General features: G+C 44.3%; 1 protein-coding gene across 1 annotated transcript in view; it reads left to right on the forward strand.

Annotated features, from left to right (window-relative positions):
* Positions 1-3,819: 3,819 nt before the first annotated feature.
* The window catches only part of LOC122941883 (oocyte zinc finger protein XlCOF8.4-like), a 35,407-nt gene continuing 17,082 nt past the window's right edge, over positions 3,820-22,144 (forward strand). The window contains exons 1-3 of the mRNA XM_044299380.1: positions 3,820-3,876; positions 5,136-5,230; positions 21,897-21,999. Of these exons, the coding sequence (XP_044155315.1) occupies positions 3,843-3,876; positions 5,136-5,230; positions 21,897-21,999 (232 nt within the window). The 5' untranslated portion in view covers positions 3,820-3,842. The remainder of the gene's footprint in view (positions 3,877-5,135; positions 5,231-21,896; positions 22,000-22,144) is intronic.

A 22,144-nucleotide genomic window follows, 5' to 3' on the forward strand; every position in this document is an offset into this window, starting at 1 on the left:
AGTGACGTCGGCAGTATCCCGCTAACATCCAACGCGGATACTAGGCAAAGCAACGTGCGACGCCAGCCCTTTACACCAAACAAGGACTTTACACGCTGCCTCTGCACCGCAAGATCAAAAGTGTTTAGAGGTAAGCGTTCGGCAATTCGGTCATCAAATCGCCGAAAAAAAAGCTGCACCCGACGAACCCTTCCGACCCAGTCTGAAGCATCCGGCAGGACTAAGGAGGTATATGAAGGAGAGGTAAGCAGCTGCAAAGCTGAAAGCTGTCAGTTATTATACCGTTGTGATATACAGTCCCACTGGGCAATACTAACAGATGCGACGAGACTACCAACTACATTATTCACTCCAATAGACTTTGGAAAGTGTGGACTTACGTTCGTATCGATTCCACCTCTTGGGATCCTTTTTTGGTCTGTCGGACATTAGACTATCAGGACCCGATCATTTCCATTAGGATACCTTAGAATCACTTGATACCAGTGCAATTGTATTTTACTTTACTTTATTTTATTCCATATTATTTTATTCCATTCCATTTTATCGTATTGATCATTGTTTTATTGTAACTTGAGTACACCGTTATCAAATTGCATTAATTAATAAATAATTTATAAATATATGCCAATTGTTAGAGTGCTCATCCTTATATTCCTATCAAATCCATTTATTTTCGAGAGGTAGGGTGTCCTCTCCCTGGATTTGTAGCACCTTATCATAGGCTATAAAGGAGAGCAGCCACCACCAACTTCCTTTTTTTTCACGTGTCATCTCTGTTTTGGATCCACTCCTGTGTTTTTTTTGTTTTTTGTTTGGGCCTTAGCAATACTGATGAATTTCTGAGCAAATGCTCACCATGTGATGGTGGAGCCATAAAAGACAGGATCCGTTTTTTAGGGGGTTCTTATGTCGGATCAGAAGAAGGGCAAAATAAACAGTGACGTCAACACAAACTGCTGACACCCTCTCCGCTCTGTCATGGGGATACTACTTGTATCAGCGTGTGACAGAACAGGTTCTGTAGAAATCCATGTGGAATCAGCTGTTGACGGTGTAAAAGGAATGCGCTCTTTCAGTCTATGGTAGAATCTTGGGCCACTGCACAGTTCTTTTATACCTGGCATTGACCTGTAAGACCGAGTTCACACTTGAGTTATTTGGTCAGTTTTAGCGCTGTAACTGCCTAAATAAGGACAGGACAATTCACTCATCTCTACCCAGAATATGATTGGGCCAGGCTGAATTCCACTGTCTCTGATGCGGGTCATCACCCTCTGTATGTTGGCAGTGCAAGATCACTGGCCCTAATTAATTTAACCCCTTAAAAACATCAGTTACTTATTCAAATCAGTGGAAACTGATGAGGCTGAAGTTGTTTTTTTTATTCGTCAGTTTTTGTATAATTTTTATTTATTTATTTAGGAGAATTTATTCCCAGTAATAAAGTTGCAATGAGCGTCTCAAGGGGAAATCAGGTGAAAGCGGCATTAAAATACAAAAGACGGGCACAAAATGGGCAGAAAAGTGTAATTTAAAGAAAAGAATTCGGGAACTGATCTCACATTGGTGACCTACAGAGGCTGGTGCCTGCACCACATGCAGGAGAATTCAGCCCAAACAGGTTCTGGGCACAAGAACTGGCAGCAAAGTGGACAGTAGAGTTCAGTAACTGATGTTTTTAAAGGGTTAAATGAATTTGGGCCAGTGATTAGCTCAAATTATGTGGGGCATCACCCTCTGTATGTTGGCAGTGTGAGATCAGTGGCCAAATTCATTTAAATATGACACGGTTATGGGGGTGCTGTGGATATCGCAGTAAAGGGGAACTGTGGATGTCAGTGTTATGGGGGGCACTGTGGATGTCAGTGTTATGGGGGGCACTGTGGATGTCAGTGTTATGGGGGGCACTGTGGAAGTCAGTGTTATGGGGGGGGCACTGTGGATGTCAGTGTTATGGGGGGCACTGTGGATGTCAGTGTTATGGGGGGCACTGTGAATGTCAGTGTTATGGGGGGCACTGTGAATGTCAGTGTTATGGGGGGGCACTGTGGATGTCAGTGTTATGGGGGGCACTGTGGAAGTCAGTGTTATGGGGGGGCACTGTGGATGTCAGTGTTATGGGGGGCACTGTGAATGTCAGTGTTATGGGGGGGCACTGTGGATGTCAGTGTTATGGGGGGCACTGTGGAAGTCAGTGTTATGGGGGGGCACTGTGGATGTCAGTGTTATGGGGGGCACTGTGAATGTCAGTGTTATGGGGGGGCACTGTGGATGTCAGTGTTATGGGGGCACTGTGGATGTCAGTGTTATGGGGGGGCACTGTGGATGTCAGTGTTATGGGGGGGCACTGTGGATGTCAGTGTTATGGGGGGCACTGTGGATGTCAGTGTTATGGGGGGGCACTGTGGATGTCAGTGTTATGGGGGGGCACTGTGGATGTCAGTGTTATGGGGGGGCACTGTGGATGTCAGTGTTATGGGGGGGCACTGTGGATGTCAGTGTTATGGGGGGGCACTGTGGATGTCAGTGTTATGGGGGGGCACTGTGGATGTCAGTGTTATGGGGGGGCACTGTGGAGGTCAGTGTTATGGGGGGGCACTGTGGAGGTCAGTGTTATGGGGGGGCACTGTGGATGTCAGTGTTATGGGGGGGCACTGTGGATGTCAGTGTTATGGGGGGGCACTGTGGATGTCAGTGTTATGGGGGGGACCGTGTCAGGCTGTTTTTGTAGTATTCTAGTCATTCACAATGCACACCCTGCGGTTTCTTCAGTTCTATATACCAACAAATGAAACATAGAAATGATCTAGATTATAAAATCCAATATATAGAAAATACTAAACATCCAAGTTGATCAACAAGTCATAAAACTGGGAATAAAAAAATATATAGAATAAAACAGACACGTGTAGTATAAAAGGGCTAATGTGGTCTTCATTCCAGGGTGTTAGTTCGCTTTGCAGGTTTGTCTGCATTTTATTCTATAATTTATTTATTTTTTATTCACAGTTTTATGATTTGTTATAAACTTAGGTTTTGTATATTATATATTAGATTTTATGACATATCATGAAACTGCCTTGACCTCACACATGCTTTCATCCATATAAAAAGAGAGAACACAACACTACACTTTATTATCTCCCCCGATGTCTCCTCTTATCTCCACTTATTGTATTTTACATGAGATTTTACATCGTCTCATCTTCTTTCCATTCAGGTTCCTACAATATAGGATCCGCTCAGTGGAGATCTTCTATACAAGATCCTTCCCCTGATTGACCCGACAAGAATGGACAGGGACAAGATGGTGGAGAGGATAATAAATCTCACCCTAGAGATCCTCTTCCGGCTTACTGGAGAGGTGAGAGATTCTGATGATGTCACATTACATCATCTTATCTATGTTACTAACAGATGGACATGACTGGAGAGGTGAGGGACTCTGGAGATGTATGGAGTGATAGTTATTACTGTGTCTCTCCATAACCAGGACTACACAGTAGTGAAGAAGACCTCTAGTGAGCGCTGTCAGGCCCCTGTGTCTGAAGGATGGGGAAGAACCCTGAGCCCAATCATGGAGCCTCACCCCCTGATACATGAGGAAATCAATAGAGAGAAGATCCTAGAATTCACCAACAAGATGATTGAGCTTCTGACTGGAGAGGTGACACTGCTGGGAATGCTGGGACATTATACAGGAACGCTATGAAAGGATCTGGGTGATGACTGTATCATTGTGTTGTCAGGTTCCTATAAGGTGTCAGGATGTCACCATCTATTTCTCTATGGAGGAGTGGGAGTATTTAGAAGGACACAAAGATCTGTACAAGGACATCATGTTGGAGGATCACCAGCCTCTCACATCACCAGGTAATAGACATGATTAAATACACACGTCCTCTCAATATCTGTATGTAAGGAATGAATTCAATCCCTGGATGTGTTTCCTACTGTTGGAAATTGGCCACAACAACAGAAAACTTTCTGAAGATTCTTTTGTTTAAGCCTCATTCACGCATCAGTGGTTTGTCAATAATTTCCATCAGTGATTTTGAGTCAAAACTAGGATTTGAGCCTCCACAGACATAAGGTATAGGGGAAACTCTGTACCCGTTCTGTGTTTTAGAGTCTCACCTGTTTTTGTCCTAAAATCTGTGATGGAAATCTTAAGAGCAGCAAGACCTCATTGAAGTCCATGTAAAATGTAGGCAGATTATGACATAAGAGGTAAATGGAAGTGAATTACAGCCATGGTAAAAGGCGTCTCTCTGTTCTAAGTCCTGGACACCGTCCTTTATACCTCAGAGAACAAAGGAATAATTCATATTTTAATTCCAGTTTTCCGCAGTGTGTCGCTGTACGTAGACAGTGTTCTACAACAACTTCTAATTGGATAAAAGTTCCTTATAACGATCTTTTGGGGCCTTCCATTAATCCTCTCTAATTCAAGTACCAATCTCCATTCTTTCCAAAGAGCCCCATGGTCCATAAAGCCAAGATCGGCTCTATAATTTATCACCGGTCCAACACAGAGGATCGATCCTGATCATAAACATGGAAATGGTTAGTTTTAATAGACAAATACATTTATATTGGCCAAGGCTTCCACTTCTAGTGCAAATATTATCTACTTTCTAAATGACACCATTCCATCATAACATTTCTAATAGATTACTTAAAGGCCTCTATTTTCTCAGAAAAAGTAGTTAGTACTAAAAGTACTCAGTATTCACTTCAAAATGGTGATTAACTATTTAGCTAAGCTCCTTTTTGAGGTGTAAACACAAGGGGGTCCTTTACTATTATGAAATAAGCCTAAATCAGGTCTACAATTGTCGGCGTGGAGTGGGCGGGAAAGGGAACGGGCCGGCAGGCCTGTCTCATTTACCATTTTCTACAAATGTTTAAGGTGTAGAAAAGGGTCTAAATGTAAGATATCTTGGAAGCCATCATACATTTAGAACTGGTGCTGGAAGCCCTACAGTTTTGGAGAGGCCTGCGCCACCGCCAGCTTAGGGCTTTGTTAAACCTGTGCCTAAAAGACAGGTCTTAATAAATGTGCCCGAAGATTTATACCTGAGACAACATGGCTGACCATCCAATCTAATCCTGATTCTGCAAACCTACAGTTAAAGAGGAGAGAACGACACCCGAGAGATGTCCCAGTCCTCTTCTTCCACAGGATAATTCAGAAGAACATCACTATGTCCCACAGGATGATCAGGTAGATGGATATAAGGGAATTATGATGGAGGATCACCGGCCCCTCACATCACCAGGTAATAGACATGACTAAATACACACGTCCTCTCATTATCTGTATGTAAGGGATGAATTCAGTCACTGGATGTGTTTCCTACAGTTAAGGAAGAGATGAGAACACCGGAGAGATGTCAGAGTCCTCTTCTTCCTCAGGCCGGTTCAGAAGAACATCACAATGTCCCACAGGATGATCAGGTAGATGGAGATAAGGTGTCATGAAATGTCCCCTATGATCTGTAGAAGACTGTGAAGATCTTGTATTTAGTCTTGTTGTATCCACCAATATTATATGTTTTATCCTTGTACAGATGTAGCAGGGTTAACACACTAACTCAAATTTCTTAACTCATTGCGTTATCTTGAAACAAAAGCCATTGAAAAGCAATTGAAGGTATTTGCTTAAAGGGGTTGGCCACTCTCCATGTATTTGCTACTACTGTGTGGGAAGCAGGGAAAAACAAAGCAAACCCTCCTGAGCCTCTGTATACAGGAGGCATTTGTATAGAATTGTATATACAGTCAGGTCCATAAATATTGGGACATCGACACAATTCTAAAATGTTTTGCTCTATACACCACCACAATGGATTTGAAATGAAATGAACGAGATGTGCTTTACCTGCAGACTGTCAGCTTTAATTTGAGGGTATTTACATCCAAATCAGGTGGACGGTGCAGGAATTACAGCAGTTTGCATATGTGCCTCCCACTTGTTAATAATAATCAGAAATCAAACTTTAACTTTTTAATACTTGGTTGCAAATCCTTTGCAGTCAATTACAGCCTGAAGTCTGGAACGCATAGACATCACCAGACGCTGGGTTTCATCCCTGGTGATGCTCTGCCAGGCCTCTACTGCAACTGTCTTCAGTTCCTGCTTGTTCTTGGGGCATTTTCCCTTCAGTTTTGTCTTCAGCAAGTGAAATGCAGCTCAATCGGATTCAGGTCAGTTGATTGACTTGGCCATTGCATAACATTCCACTTCTTTCCCTTAAAAAAACTCTTTGGTTGCTTTTGCAGTATGCTTGGGGTCATTGTGCATCTGCACTATGAAGCGCCGTCCAATGAGTTCTGAAGCATTTGGCTGAATATGAGCAGGATAATATTGCCCGAAACACTTCAGAATTCATCCTGCTGCTTTTGTCAGCAGTCACATCATCAATAAATACAAGAGAAGCAGTTCCATTGGCAGCCATACATGCCCACGCCATGACACTACCACCACCATGCTTCACTGATGAGGTGGTATGCTTAGGATCATGAGCAGTTCCTTTCCTTCTCCATACTCTTCTCTTCCCATCACTCTGGTACAAGTTGATCTTGGTCTTATCTGTCCATAGGATGTTGTTCCAGAACTGTGAAGGCTTTTTTAGATGTCATTTGGCAAACTCTAATCTGGCCTTCCTGTTTTTGAGGCTCACCAATGGTTTACATCTTGTGGTGAACCCTCTGTATTCACTCTGGTGAAGTCTTCTCTTGATTGTTGACTTTGACACACATACACCTACCTCCTGGAGAGTGTTCTTGATCTGGCCAACTGTTGTGAAGGGTGTTTTCTTCACCAGGGAAATAATTATTCGGTCATCCACCACAGTTGTTTTCCGTGGTCTTCCGGGTCTTTTGGTGTTGCTGAGCTCACCGGTGAGTTCCTTCTTTTTAAGAATGTTCCAAACAGTTGTTTTGGCCATGCCTATCGTTTTTGCTATCTCTGATGGGTTTGTTTTGTTTTTTCTGGCTTGCTTCACTGATAGTGACAGCTCTTTGGATCTCATCTTGAGAGTTGACAGCAACAGATTTCAAATGCAAATGGCACACTGGAAATGAACTCTGGACCTTTTATCTGCTCATTGTAATTGGGATAATGAGGGAATAACACACAACTGGCCATGGAACAGCTGAGAAGCCAATTGTCCCATTACTTTTGGTCCCTTAACAAGTGGGAGGCTCAGATGCAAACTGTAGTAATTCCTGCACCGTTCACCTGGTTTCGATGTAAATACCCTCAAATTAAAGCTGACAGTCTGCAGTTAAGGCCTCATGCACACGGCCGTGCTGTTTTTTGCAGTCCGCAACGTGTTGCCTTCCGCAATTTGTGGAACGGAACAGGCGCCGGCAATGTAAATGCCCATTCTTGTCCGCAAAGCGCGGAAAAGAATAGGACATGTTATAGTTTTTTTAACGGGGCCGCGGAACGGAGCCACAGATGCAGACAGCACACTGAGTGCTGTCCGCATCTTTTGCGGCCCCATTGAAGTGAATGGGTCCGCATATGAGCCGCCAAAACGGCAGCTCGGATGCGAACCCAAACAACGGCCGTGTGCATGAGTCCCAATACTGTATTTATAGACATAACTGTATATAGAAATAGGGAACTGTGGCATCGACGAAAAATTTGCGCTGTCCCGACCTGAAAATGGGCGGGGCTAATGAAAAGTGGGCGGATTTTAGATTTAGATTTTACCAACTAAAACCTTGGCAAGTATGAGATATATATATCTAATATATACAGACATAGACACAGTATATAAATATATTTTTATATTTACAGTATATACATTATATATGTGTATATATACCACATATATGTATATACATGTGTATGTATATATTTTAAACTGTGTATAAAAATGAAAATACGCATATTTTTTCAGCTTTATTTTTTATAATATATACTGAATATATATATATAATATATACTGAAGAAAGTAAAACAGCAGCACTCTCTAGGTTGCCAGGTTCAAATGCCACTTAAATTCCTGGACCAGGAACAGTAGAACAAAATTGGTGAAATGAGGGCAGCACTTCAGTCTTGAGGTGAAAAAAGGTGAATTTTATTACACCCAACAGCAATGCAGCATTTCAGCTCCCTCAATGGAGCATTTGTCAAGCTAGTGAATATAGTGCTCACCACATATTTAAACAGGCAGATCTCATCAGTGGTACATAATTAATCATTAATAAATGATCTTTTGATGCTGTGGGAACAAAACCCGCAAAGCGGTGGAGGAATTTTCTTTCAATTCTACCCCATTTGAATTTTTTTTTTACCGCTTCCCGCTATGTTGTATGTGCAATGAGCAAGACACTGGGTCAGTGGAGTTGCTATGCAGTGGGTCAGTTTATATATGTAGTAGTTCGTGACGCCAATTGCAGCTTGCGCTTGCGCAGGTACTGTGGCAAGGCCCTTTTAAGATGTTACAGCTCATACCAGGTGAGGAATGCCAGAGGGGGATAATGTCTCTGTGTAGTGTCAACGGTGTCTCCTACCTTGGTACGGCTGGACTCCTGGATCCTGGCTCACATGAGTGTTGTCAATAGGAGTTTTGATGGAATAATTGAAATCCAGACAAGAGATATAGTCCAACTCGTCTTTACTTAATGGCAGCTTTAAATCCGTACAAGTTAACAGCAATAGTCTTGGGTCCCAGCAGGTTTTGGCAATATGTGGCAGGAATTTACCGTATTTTTCGCTTTATAAGACGCACTTTTCCCCCCCCAAAAAAAGTGGGGGGGAAATGGCCATGCGTCTTATAAAGCGAATACTTCGCTGGCCGCTATGCTGCACAGCGCGGCCAGCACCAGCAAAGTATCAGTGTGAAGGGAGGAGGCGGGGACACTTATGGTGGGGCCCGATGCAGTGACTCTACTCTAATACACCGGGCCCCGCAACTGTTAAACATTCAATTTGATCTCTATATCTACGGTACTTACTGTAGTACCGGAGGTATAACATTAAGACGGCGCAGTGCCTGCCGCAGCTCCCTCCTCATGCGCCGCCGCCTTCCCCAGCTCACTCTGTCATGCGCTGCCTGCCTGTTCATTCATAAAGTGAGATAAGAAGGCAGGCGGCGCATGAGGAGGGAGCTGGGGCAGGCGGTGCATGACTGAGGGAGATGCTGGTCTGCGCCGTCTTAATGTTATACTTCCGGTACTACAGTAAGTACCGTACAGCGCGTATACAATTAGATATAGAGATCAAATTGAATGTTTAATAGTTGCGGGGCCCGGTGTATTAGCGTTGGATCACTGCACCGGGCCCCGCCATGAGTGTCCCCGCCTCCTCCCTCCACACTGATCCATCTGATGGGGGATCTGTAGATGACACTTATGGGGATCTGTGAATGACATAAGTGTCATCCACAGAGCCCCCCCATAACAGTGTCATCCACAGAGCCCCCCCATAACAGTGTCATCCACAGAGCCCCCCCATAACAGTGTCATCCACAGAGCCCCCCCATAACAGTGTCATCCACAGAGCCCCCCCATAACAGTGTCATCCACAGAGCCCCCCCATAACAGTGTCATCCACAGAGCCCCCCCATAACAGTGTCATCCACAGAGCCCCCCCATAACAGTGTCATCCACAGAGCCCCCCCATAACAGTGTCATCCACAGAGCCCCCCCATAAGTGTCATCCACAGAGCCCCCCCATAACAGTGTCATCCACAGAGCCCCCCCATAACAGTGTCATCCACAGAGCCCCCCCATAACAGTGTCATCCACAGAGCCCCCCCATAACAGTGTCATCCACAGAGCCCCCCATAACAGTGTCATCCACAGAGCCCCCCCATAACAGTGTCATCCACAGAGCCCCCCCATAACAGTGTCATCCACAGAGCCCCCCCATAACAGTGTCATCCACAGAGCCCCCCCATAACAGTGTCATCCACAGAGCCCCCCCATAACAGTGCCATCCACAGAGCCCCCCCATAACAGTGCCATCCAGAGCCCCCCCATAACAGTGCCATCCACAGAGCCCCCCCATAACAGTGCCATCCACAGAGCCCCCCCATAACAGTGCCATCCACAGAGCCCCCCCATAACAGTGCCATCCACAGAGCCCCCCCATAACAGTGCCATCCACAGAGCCCCCCCATAACAGTGCCATCCACAGAGCCCCCCCATAACAGTGCCATCCACAGAGCCCCCCCATAACAGTGCCATCCACAGAGCCCCCCCATAACAGTGCCATCCACAGAGCCCCCCCATAACAGTGCCATCCACAGAGCCCCCCCATAACAGTGCCATCCACAGAGCCCCCCCATAACAGTGCCATCCACAGAGCCCCCCCATAACAGTGCCATCCACAGAGCCCCCCCATAACAGTGCCATCCACAGAGCCCCCCCATAACAGTGCCATCCACAGAGCCCCCCCATAACAGTGCCATCCACAGAGCCCCCCCATAACAGTGCCATCCACAGAGCCCCCCCATAACAGTGCCATCCACAGAGCCCCCCCATAACAGTGCCATCCACAGAGCCCCCCCATAACAGTGCCATCCACAGAGCCCCCCCCCCCATAACAGTGCCATCCACAGAGCCCCCCCCCATAACAGTGCCATTCACAGAGCCCCCCCCCATAACAGTGCCATTCACAGAGCCCCCCCCCATAACAGTGCCATTCACAGAGCCCCCCCCCATAACAGTGCCATTCACAGATCCCCCCCCATAACAGTGCCATTCACAGATCCCCCCCCATAACAGTGCCATTCACAGATCCCCCCCCATAACAGTGCCATTCACAGATCCCCCCCCCATAACAGTGCCATTCACAGATCCCCCCCCCATAACAGTGCCATTCACAGATCCCCCCCCATAACAGTGCCATTCACAGATCCCCCCCATAACAGTGCCATCCACAGAGCCCCCCCATAACAGTGCATCATCCACAGACCACCATTAGTTCAAAATATTTTTTTCTTATTTTCCTCCTCAAAAACCTAGGTGCGTCTTATCATCAGGTGCATCTTATAAAGCGAAAAATACGGTATTTTAAATTATTTTGTAATGATTTTGAATCTCATATAAGAGCCTATAAAATAATTTTTTTTATTTTAAACCTTCACGTGTTTTTAAAATGACTTCGTTAGGCTTCATGCACACGAACATATTTTCTTTCCACGTCCGTTCCGTTTTTTTGTGCGGACCGTATACGAAACCATTCATTTCAATGGGTCCACAAAAAAAATGCAAGTTACTCCGTGTGAATTCCGTTTCCATATGTCCATATTTCCGTTCCGCAAAAAATTTTACATGTCCTATTATTGTCCACATTACGGACAAGGATAGTACTGTTCTATTAGGGGTAAGCTGCTCCGTTCTGCAAAATACAGAATTCACACAGACGTCATCTGTATTTTTTGCGGATCCGTTTTTTGCGGACTGCAAAATACATATGATTGTGTGCATATTCCTTACTGTGAATTCCTCATTTCTTATCTTGGCCTTTCATCTGGTGGCCAAAATAAGAATTGCAGCATGAATGTTGTGAGCCTCGTCAGCGAGACTCGCAGCATTAGAAGCAACTATTGACAGCCCCATTGGCCACAGGGGGTGTCGGTAGGAAGCGCGAGCTTCTGGGTTTTTGACCATTTAAATGCCGTGATCTCACTTGATCACGGCATCTAAAGCCTTTAATTACAGCAATCTGCATTCACAGTAATTAGCGGCAGGTCTCTGCTGTTTGAAACAGTAATGATCTGGCAGGAATGATCTGACTAGTGTGCTGCTAAACCGGAACATTGTGACAAATGGCCCGTTACTTCTGCCCAGGTGCTGCTGCCACTATTCTGATGCTGCCACCTGCCTGATGCCACACGCCTGCTGCTGTTACTTGTCGCCCCACCTCCCCACTCTTTAACTGGGCCACTATGTTGACTCCACATGCTGCTGCCACCCTCCCCACTCTGTTCCGGGGGTCACTATTGTGACTCTTCATGCTGTTGCCACCCACACCACTTTGTGACACTAGTGTCCATGTTTGACATCACCGTTTATTTTTCCGTTCTTCTGATCTGCCCCCCCCCCCCACTTCTGAACAGGAAAATACTAAAAAAATAAATAAATAAAAACTGTTCTCTTGTTTGAGCATCCATAAGGCCTTTATCGCACGATCAGTATTTTGCAACAGGATATGATCATGATTTGGAAGCCATAAGCAGGAGTGGGTCCAAAACACAGAAGTCATGTAAATATCACGTTATCTCTGTTTTTGACCCACTCCTGTTTTTGCCTTTATGATTACTGTCCAAATACAGCTGGAAAAAACTGAACAAATACTGACTGTGTGAGGCTATTAAAGTCCCACATGCAGACTTATTTTTTTATCTGAAGAAAACCGATTAGAGGCAAATGGCCAAAACTCATGCAAATTAAGCATGGGGCATCTATCACACGGTCAGTATTTTGCATCAGGATTTGATCTTGATTTGGAAGCCAAAAGCAGGAGTGGGTCCAAACACAGAAGACATCAATATTTTTCCAGAAAATGTTCTCTGTTTTGGACCCACTCCTGTTTTTACCTTACAAATACTGATCAAATGCTGACCAAATACTGTTTGAAATTGGATGCTCAAACTACATGATCCACTTTTATAGCGGTTCTTCTGATGGATCAGGAAAATATACTGTGAACACAGCCTTATTGCTGACACCCTCTCCACTGTCATGGGGCCCCTACTTAAATATTGGGCCACTGCACGGTTAAGTCCACGCCGATAAATTAGACCTGTCGCTAACATTGACCTGTAAGGCTGAATTCACTCTTCAGTTATTTCCATCGGTTTTGTGAGCCAAATTCAGGAGCCAAGCCTACTCTCTCTTTCACACTAGCGTTTTAGTTTTCCGGTATTGAGTTCTGTCCTAGGGGCTCTATACCGGAAAATAACTGATCAGTTTTATCCTAATGCATTCTGAATAGAGAGCATTCCATTCAGGATGCATCAGTTCAGTCCCTCTTACGTTTTTGGGCTGGAGAAAATGCTGCAGCATGCTGCAGTTTTCTCTCCGGCCAAAAATCCTGAACACTTGCCGGAATTCTGGATCCGGCATTAATTTACATTGAAGTGTATTAGTGCCGGATCCAGCATTAAGTGTTCCAGCAAAACGGATCCAGTTTTCCCATCTGCGCATACGCAGACCTTTTAAAAATGCAAAAACAAATAAATACCGGATATGTTTTTCCAGATGACACCGGAGAAACTGATCCGGTATTTCAATGCCATCAGTTTGCGTCCGGATTGCCGGATCCGGCAGACAGTTCCAGCGATGGAACTGCCTGCCGGAATCCTCTGATGCAAGTGTGAAAGTACCCTTAGGACACCTGAAGGGCCACGCAGTGTTTGTCTTTTTTTTTTTTTCTTTACTGATGGGTGCTGTATAGGGATGAGCAAACCCGAACTTTACAGGTTCGGGTTCAGCGTCCGGGCAGTGGAGGAATCCCGTTATGGATTCCATTATAACAGAATATAACGGAATTCTATGACGGAATGCAGTCTATGGCCAAGCATATCAGATCCGTCTGGTTTCAGTTATGCAGGACTGTTCTGCCCATATTGTGTATAGTAAATGTATGTAATGTGCTGTATTGATTATACTGCAATGTTATGTTTGACGTTGCTGCCATCTAGTGGTCAAAGTTAGTTACTACCTTGCCAGAACTTTACAGGAAGTGTATTTTTCTCAGAGTGAGAGGCAGTAACCTTAACCTGAAACTGTATTTCCTCCATTTCATGACTGCTCCCGGATCTAGCAGACTGCATGCAGAGGAGCTCTTGATCTATTCCTGGACTTAGGATGGAATTGTCTGTGAACATTCTCACTGATGGAGTGAGGCTGCTGTATAATGTTTTATGTACTGACACATATGTTTTGTTTATGCTTATGTTGTAGTTTTACAAAGTTATTAAGAAAAAAGAATACATACCGATCTGATGTCTAGCGTTTCTTGACTTCTGAATTATTGTTAAGCTGTCTGACTAGTGTTCTACAACAGTCAATAATGCGAAGCAGAACAGTAAAAAGACAACCCACGTGGCGGTCTGGAATAGCAGTAAAAAGACACCCACGAGGCGGTCTGGAATAAACTAAGACTCCATTACTGCAGCATGAGTCTAAAATCAGGAACAAAGTACCAGGCTGGTGACACGCTACCGCCGACACAGCAAGGCAGGGAGAACATTCCCAGTGCCCAGCAAAACGCTGCACATGTGTCCAGAGCATCATGGGCTAGCAAGATGTCCTCAGCCAGTTCCTCAGCAGTTAGAGCTCGTGCCAAGGCACAAGCTGCCCGCGTCCAGCTACAGTACGCAGAAAAAGAAGCCATGATGATGCAGGAGTTAGCTGCAAAGAAAGCTGCCCTAGCACAAGAGACAGTTAGGGAAGCTGCCATAGCACAAGAGAGAGCAGCCAAGAAAGCTGCCATAGCACAAGAAGAAGCGGAATTAGAATCAAAATTGCTCATCCTGCAGCGACAGACTGCCTACATGGGAACAAGTCAGTTAGGAAGTGAAAAATCATACAGTCCTGATCAGAAGTTTAGGACCACTTAAAAAATGGCAAAAAATCCTATTTAGCATGGCTGGATCTTAACAAGGTTCCAAGTAGAGCTTCAACATGCAGCAAGAAGCAATGGGAGTGAGACAAAACATTTTTTGAGCATTCAATTTAATGAAAACAACAAATAAACTGAAACAGGCTGTTTTTCAGCTGATCAAAAGTTTAGGACCACACCTCCCAAAAAAAAACTAAACCCCCCCCCCAAAAACAGAAACCCAACTTCCAAACATGGACTCAGTAATGAGTAGCTCCGCCGTTATTGTTTATCACTTCCAAAGGCCACCTACTGTCTGGAACTGTTGTCCATTTTTGTAAACTTCCCTTGCCATCCATCTCCAAAGGTTCTCAATTGGATTTAGATCAGGGGAACACGCAGGATGGGCCAAAAGAGTGATGCTATTTTCCTGGAAGAAGTCCCTTGTCCTGCAGGCATTGTGTACTGTAGCGTTGTCCTGTTGAAAAACCCAGTCGTTACCACACAGACGAGGGCCCTCAGTCATGAGGAATTCTCTCTGCAACATCTGGACATAGCCAGCGGCCGTTTGACGCCCCTGCACTTCCTGAAGCTCCATTGTTCCACCGAAGCAAAAAGCACCCCAGACCATTATGGCGCCCCCTCCACTGTGGCGCGTAGAAAACATCTCAGGTGGGATCTGCTTGTCATGCCAGTAATGTTGGAAACCATCAGGACCATCAAGGTAAAACATTTTCTCATCGGAGAATAAAACTTTCTTCCAACTTTGAATGTCCCATGTTTGGTGCTCTCTTGCAAAGTCCAAACGAGCAGTTCTGTGGCGTTCAAGGAGACTAGGTCTTTTGAAGACTTTTTTTGTTTTTGAAGCCCTTCAGTCTCAGATGTCGTCTGATGGTTATGGGGCTGCAGTCAGCACCAGTAAGGGCCTTAATTTGGGTCGAGGATCGTCCAGTGTCTTGACGGACAGCCAATTGGATCCTCCGGCTCAGTGCTGATGACATTTTTTTGGGTCTTCCACTTGACTTTTTTGTTCCATAACCCTCAGGATCATTTAAGAAATGTCAAATTACTGTCTTACTGCGTCCCACCTCAGCAGCGATGGCGCACTGTGAGAGACCCTGCTTATGCAGTTCAACAACCCGACCACGTTAAAAAAAAAGCAGCGTTTTTTTGCCTTTGCCATCACAACGTGTGACTACCTGACAGAAAATGACAATGAAACCACATCTTTGCACAGATTTGGCCTTTTAAGGGCATGTTGTCCTAAAATTTGGATCAGCTGAAAAACAGCCTGTTTCAGTTTAATTGTTGTTTTCAATTAATTTAATGCTCAAAAAATGTTTTGTCTCACTCTCATTTCTTCTTGTTGCATGTTGAAGCTCTACTTGGAACCTTGTTAAGATCCAACAATGTAAAATATGATTTTTTTTTGCCATTTTTCAAGTGGTCTTAAACTTTTGATCAGGACTGTATAAAGACTCAGAGGTTCCAGAACAACCTCTATTCTCTGCAGATCGCACAAGTGAGTTACATCCAGAACCTTACTGATGTGCATACAAAGGAACAGTCTCTTAAACCTGATGCAAAGGAATTCAGGCCGAGATCAACATCCCCCCCCCCCTGAGCAGGCACAATCAACCACATGAGGTCAGCGGCTGTCAGCAAACCAAGAATGAAGCACCAGAAACCCCTAAGAACAAAAAACAAGTGTTCCCATCACCTATAGCTATAGATTACATGTGCGAACAACATGTGCAGTGGATGTCACCAAATATCTCATCCGCAAAGAAATGGTTAGCTCAGGCTTTCTCCAATTTGATGACTGTCCTGAAAACTATTGGGCATGGAAATCTTCTTTTCTGAATTCCACTAAAGGTCTGAACTTATCACCAGCAGAAATGCTTAATTTAATGATAAAATGCCTTGGCACTGAGTCAGCAGAGAATGCTAAGAGGATGAGAAGAGCAAACCTGTTCAACCCTGCAACAGGACTCAACATGACCTGGAGAAGACTAGAAGAAACGTATGGATCCCCAGAGGTAATAGAAGGAGCTTGAAGTCTTTCCCAAGGTGGGCTACAGAGACAACGTGCGGCTACAAGAACTTCTATCTTCTACTAGAGATAGAATATGCCAAAGAGGATGGCTACTTGCAAGGACTTTCGTATCTAGATACAGCTAGAGGCACTAATCCCGTAGTAGAGAAACTACCCTCAAATCTGCAAGACAAGTGGATGTTTGTGGGAGGTAAATTCAAAGAAGATTATAGAGTCGCTTTTCTCCCTTTCTCTGTGTTTTCTAGGTTTGTCCGACAGCAAGCGAAAATCCGAAGTGATCCCAGTTTCGCCTTCACCACCAGTGGCAATCAATCACACAGACCTGAGAGACCTCACAGACCTCATGGTAGGACCTCTGTATCCACACACAAAACAGCTGTACCTTCAGAAGTCACAGACTACCAAAGCACCCACAAGGTACACACACCATAGAAAACCCTGATAGACATTGTCCAATACACGAAAAACCACATCCACTAAAGAAATGCAAAGGCTTTAGAAGCAAACCCATCGCAGAGCGGATGTCCTTAAACAAAACGGCATCTGTTTCAAGTTCTGCGGATCTACTTATCACATTGCCAAAGACTGCAAAATGCCAGTAGAATGTACAGAATGTGGCAGTGAGAGACATATTGCAGCTTTGCACCCTGGCCCTGCTCCTGCCCCACTAGAGACTGTAGAACCCGGGAAAGATCAGGGCAGGAGCAACAAGAGACCCCACTCTCCTCAGTAATGTCTAATTGCACTGAAGTATGTGGATAAGGCAAGAGTGCATGATCATGCTGTAAAATCTGTTTAGTGACTGTGTATCCCACTGGCAAGAGAGAAAGGGCAGTGAAAATGTATGCAGTGCTAGATGAACAGACCAACAGATCCCTTGCAAAGTCAGATTTCTTCGATATCTTTAACCTTAAGGCAAGTGCAGTTCCATACACTCTAAGGACATGTGCGGGGACAATTGAAACCACAGGGAGAAGAGCTACTGACGTTACCATTGAATCCTTCAATAAGAAAGTGCAGTTCCCACTTCCTACCCTAATAGAGTGTGGCATGATACCTGATGACAAAACTGAGATTCCCTCTCCAGAAGTAGCTCATCACCACCCTCACCTCCGCTCAATTGCTCACCTTATCCCAGCTGTTGAGCCAGATGTTTCTATCCTTCTACTTCTTGGGAGAGACATCCTTCAGGTACACAAGGTGCACCAGAAAATCAATGGACCTTATAATGCCCCCTATGCACAGAGACTGGACCTTGGGTGGGTCATAGGAAAAGTTTGACATTCACAGTTGGGTGGCCCCGATCCCCTTTCGCACACCCAGACGTGTTTTGTCTAGTAACAGGGAGCAAGCCATGAAGCGTTTGCATTCACTCAGCAAAACACTGCAGAGAAAGCCAGAAGTGAAAAGAGATTTCACTGAATTGATTAAAGAGATGCTAGACAATGATCACGCTGAAGTTACAGGACCACTTGAGACAGACAGTGAACACTGGTATCTACCAATGTTTGGTGTTTACCATCCACACAAACCTAACCAAATCAGAATAGTTTTTGATTCCAGCGCACAGTATAAAGGAGTCTCTTTAAATTACGTACTGTTGAGTGGCCCTGAACTAAACAATACTTTGCCAGGTGTCCTCATGCGCTTCAGAAAAGAGCCCGTTGCTTTCATAGCAGATTATGCCACTAGGCCTACTCAAGCAGCATGCCTTCAGAACTCTATATGGTGCTTAGGCCCATCCTTTCTGTACCAACTACACTGTGAGCAGATAGACACTGCTAATGTTTATCCACTCATAGAGCCTGAAGCTGACCCTGAAATCAGATCGGAAATTACGAGCTTCAGTACCAGAGCTTCTGAAGCCACACTTCACTCACATTGCTTTGATAGATTTTCTTGCTGGAAGATATTAGTTAAGACCCTAGCCAGACTCATCCATGTCGCTAAAACCTTCCGGAGGGAAACAAGCAGCAATCAGGTCAGAAGGTGGGAAAGTTTCCATGAACAAGTCAATCTAGAAGAACTTGCTCAGGCAAAGTCTGTTATAATCTCTTCTGTTCAAAACAAACATTTCCAGAAGGAAATTGACTGCATCAAAAAACAAGACATTCCCAAAACAAAGCCATCTTGGGAAGCTTAGCCCCTTTTTAGACAAAAATTAGTTGTTAAGAGTAGGTGGACGTTTGTCTCTTGCAGAACTTTCAGAGGAAGAGAAACAGCCTGGCATTATACCTTATAATCACCATATTGCGACACTGTTTGTTAGGTACTATCATGAACAAGTTGTTTACCAAGGGCGACACATCACAGAGGGTGCAATTAGATCCGCAGTTTTCTGGATTCTTGGTGGCAAGCGCTTGGTATCAGCTGTTATACACAAATGTGTCATCTGTCGCAAGCGAGGGAGATTACAAAGTCAAAAGATGGCAGACTGAGGACAGAGTAATTGCTCAACCACCTTTCACCAATGTGGTCTTAGATGTATTTGGTCCGTGGTCTGTTTTAACCAGTCGCACTAGAGGAGGCAGCGCGGACAGTAAACGATGGGCAGTCCTTTTCACTTGTTTGTCCACCCAAGCTGTACACATAGAGATACTTGAAGCCATGTCAACATCAAGCTTTATTAACGCCTTGAGGAGATTCTTCTCAATTCGTGGCCCAGCAAAACTGCTCCGTTCTGACAGAGGAACAAACTTTGTAGGAGCCTGCAAGGAACTTAACATTTGTGCCAGCGACTGACAATTGCAAGACTTTCTCTGAGACAGAGGATGTACATGGGTCTTTAATCCTCCACACTCCTCACACATGGGTGGTGTCTGGGAGAGACTTATAGGTATTGCCAGGTGAATCTTGGACGCTATGTTGTTATAAACCAAACCTGCTCACTTGACCCATGAGACTTTAAGCACCTTTATGGCAGAGGTTACAGCCATTATGAATGCCAGGCCTATAGTTCCTGTGTCCTCAGACCCAGATACACCTACGGTCCTTACCCCAGCAATGTTGTTGACTCAAAAGGTGAACTCTTTGTCTGCTCCATCTGGAACCATAAGTACAACATAAGTTCATGCTAAACAATGGAAGCAAGTACAATGCTTGGCAGACACCTTTTTGAAGAGATAATATCTGTCAAATCTGCAACGCCGTAGGAAATGGACTGAGGATTGCCCAAATGTAAAAGTGGGTGATGTTGTTCTGTTGAAGAACAGCCAAGAGGGCAAGAACGAGTGGCCCGTGGGACTTATTGTGAATGCTCTACAAAGCAGGGATGGCAAGATTAGGAAGGTGGAGGTCAATATTGTAAAAAATGGGACTTCCAAAATTTATCTTAGACCTATAACTGACATTATAGTTTTGATCTCAGACTAGCTACTAGCTGTTTATATGTTTTTTCTGCATAGCAGTAGTTATTTAGGTAGTAACATAATAAGTTATGCCAGACAGGGAGTGTTCTGCCCATATTGTGCATAGTAAATGTATGTAATGTGCTGTAATGATTATACTGAAATGTTATGTTTGACGTTGCTGCCATCTAGTGGTCAAAGTTAGTTACTACCTTGCCAGAACTTTACAGGAAGTGTATTTTTCTCAGAGTGAGAGGCAGTAACCTTTTGCCTGGAACTGTATTTAATCCATTTCATGACTGCTCTTGGATCTAGCAGACTGCATGCAGAGGAGCTCTTGATCTATTCCTGGACTTATGATAGAATTGTCTGTGAGTACTCTCACTGATAGAGTGAGGCTGTTGTACAATGTTTAATGTACTGACACATATGTTTTGTTTATGCTTATGTTGTAGTTTTACAAAATTATTCAGAAAAAATAATACATACAGATCTGATGTCTCACGTTTCTTGACTTCTGAATTATTGTTGAGCTGTCTGACTAGTGTTATACAACGGTCAATACTGCAAAGCAGAACAAGGACTTTGTTTTTCGTCCTTCATAACGAAACCAGATGGATCCGTTATGCTTGGCTATAGACTTCTATTATGATGGATCAAAACCTCTTAAAGGCTTCCGTTTTGCATTCCGTCATAGAATTCTGTTACAACGGAATCCATAACGGGATTCCTCCACTGCCCGAATCCCAACCCAAACCTGAACTTGTAAACCTGTATGGTTTTTTTTTTTTTTTTTTTTTTTTTCTTCTTGGTTTTGCTAAGGGTCAGCTAGTGGCCTGCACGATGATGTGCACAGCCATATATGTGACCTGCCTGTCATACTGATGCACAGTAACTGTTTAGCTACCAGAAAGGACTAGCTATGCATGTTTCTGCAATTCGCAATGATGTGCACCAGAATACATTCTCCCTAAAATTTAATTGCAGGCTGGGATATACCTGATTTAATGCACTTTGTGACCAATTAATTTTTAACAATGCAAATTATTTGGGAAAAACAAACTTTTGAAAACTTCGCTCATCACAAGTAGTAGTAATAATTAGTTCTCACCTCTTCTGTGTTCTCCCCTGTCCTTATACTATAAACAGTGATAGCAGAGTGTTCTAGTGGTGATAGATAATAAGTTCTCACCTCTCCTATGTTCTCCTCTGTCCTTATACTATAATCTGTAATAAGCAGGGTGTTCTAGTGGTGATAGATAATCAGTTCTCACCTCTCTTGTGTTCTCCCCTGTCCCTTATACTAGGTACAGTATCTTTATGCCTGCAGTCATCCCAAAACTGGTAGACAGAATAGGAAGACTGCATTAAAGGGTTTGTTCAGGAATAGGTAACTTTTCACATGTGTCCGCAGCCTCTAGTATGGAAACATTCATATGTACCTGGTACCCTTAGCTCCGGTTATGTGTGCCAGCTCCTGCGTGTCCATCTTCCAGTAAATGTTGTTTGCTTCCTCGCCGGTACAGGCATGGTCACCTGCTTCCAGTCATTGGCTGCAGCAGAGCAGATGATTATGCCCATTCCGAGGAAGTAAATAAGCCACGGACCAAAAGAACTTTGGCTTACCAGCTTCACAGCCCTGGGGCGGCCAGCAAGGGCAACAGGTGCACAAAAAATGTAATGTTCTATACACACAATGTAATGTTAGGGATGGAATTTAAGGGCTCCTCTCCCTGCATTGCAAACTGGTTGGAATAACGAAGCAATCAGATTGGATTTATACAGGAGACCTGCAGATATTTGGGTCAGATAACTCCTGCTGTTCGGTCATTTTTGGTCGTCTTTTCAGGTCGTATAAAACCTTCCACACGACTTCTCCAATTGTCTGATGACTTCTACAATATTTCTTTCACAGCTTGTGAATCCGGGTGAAGATCTGAACATTATATATGTTACAGAGACGTATGTGAGGGGGGATGAGCAGAGTACAGAGGACATTCCTACAGATAACCACCCAGGTGAGTAGTGACCACTAGGTAAAGCAGAGAGGTCTCTAAAATTCTGCTTCTACAAATAAATAAAAATAGCCAAGACGGATCCATCATGAACTCCATTGAAAGTCAATGGGAGACAGATCAGTTTTCTATTGTGGCAGAGAAAACG

The sequence above is a fragment of the Bufo gargarizans genome, chromosome 6 (genome assembly GCF_014858855.1).
Source record: "Bufo gargarizans isolate SCDJY-AF-19 chromosome 6, ASM1485885v1, whole genome shotgun sequence".
Taxonomy (NCBI): Eukaryota; Metazoa; Chordata; class Amphibia; order Anura; family Bufonidae; genus Bufo; species Bufo gargarizans.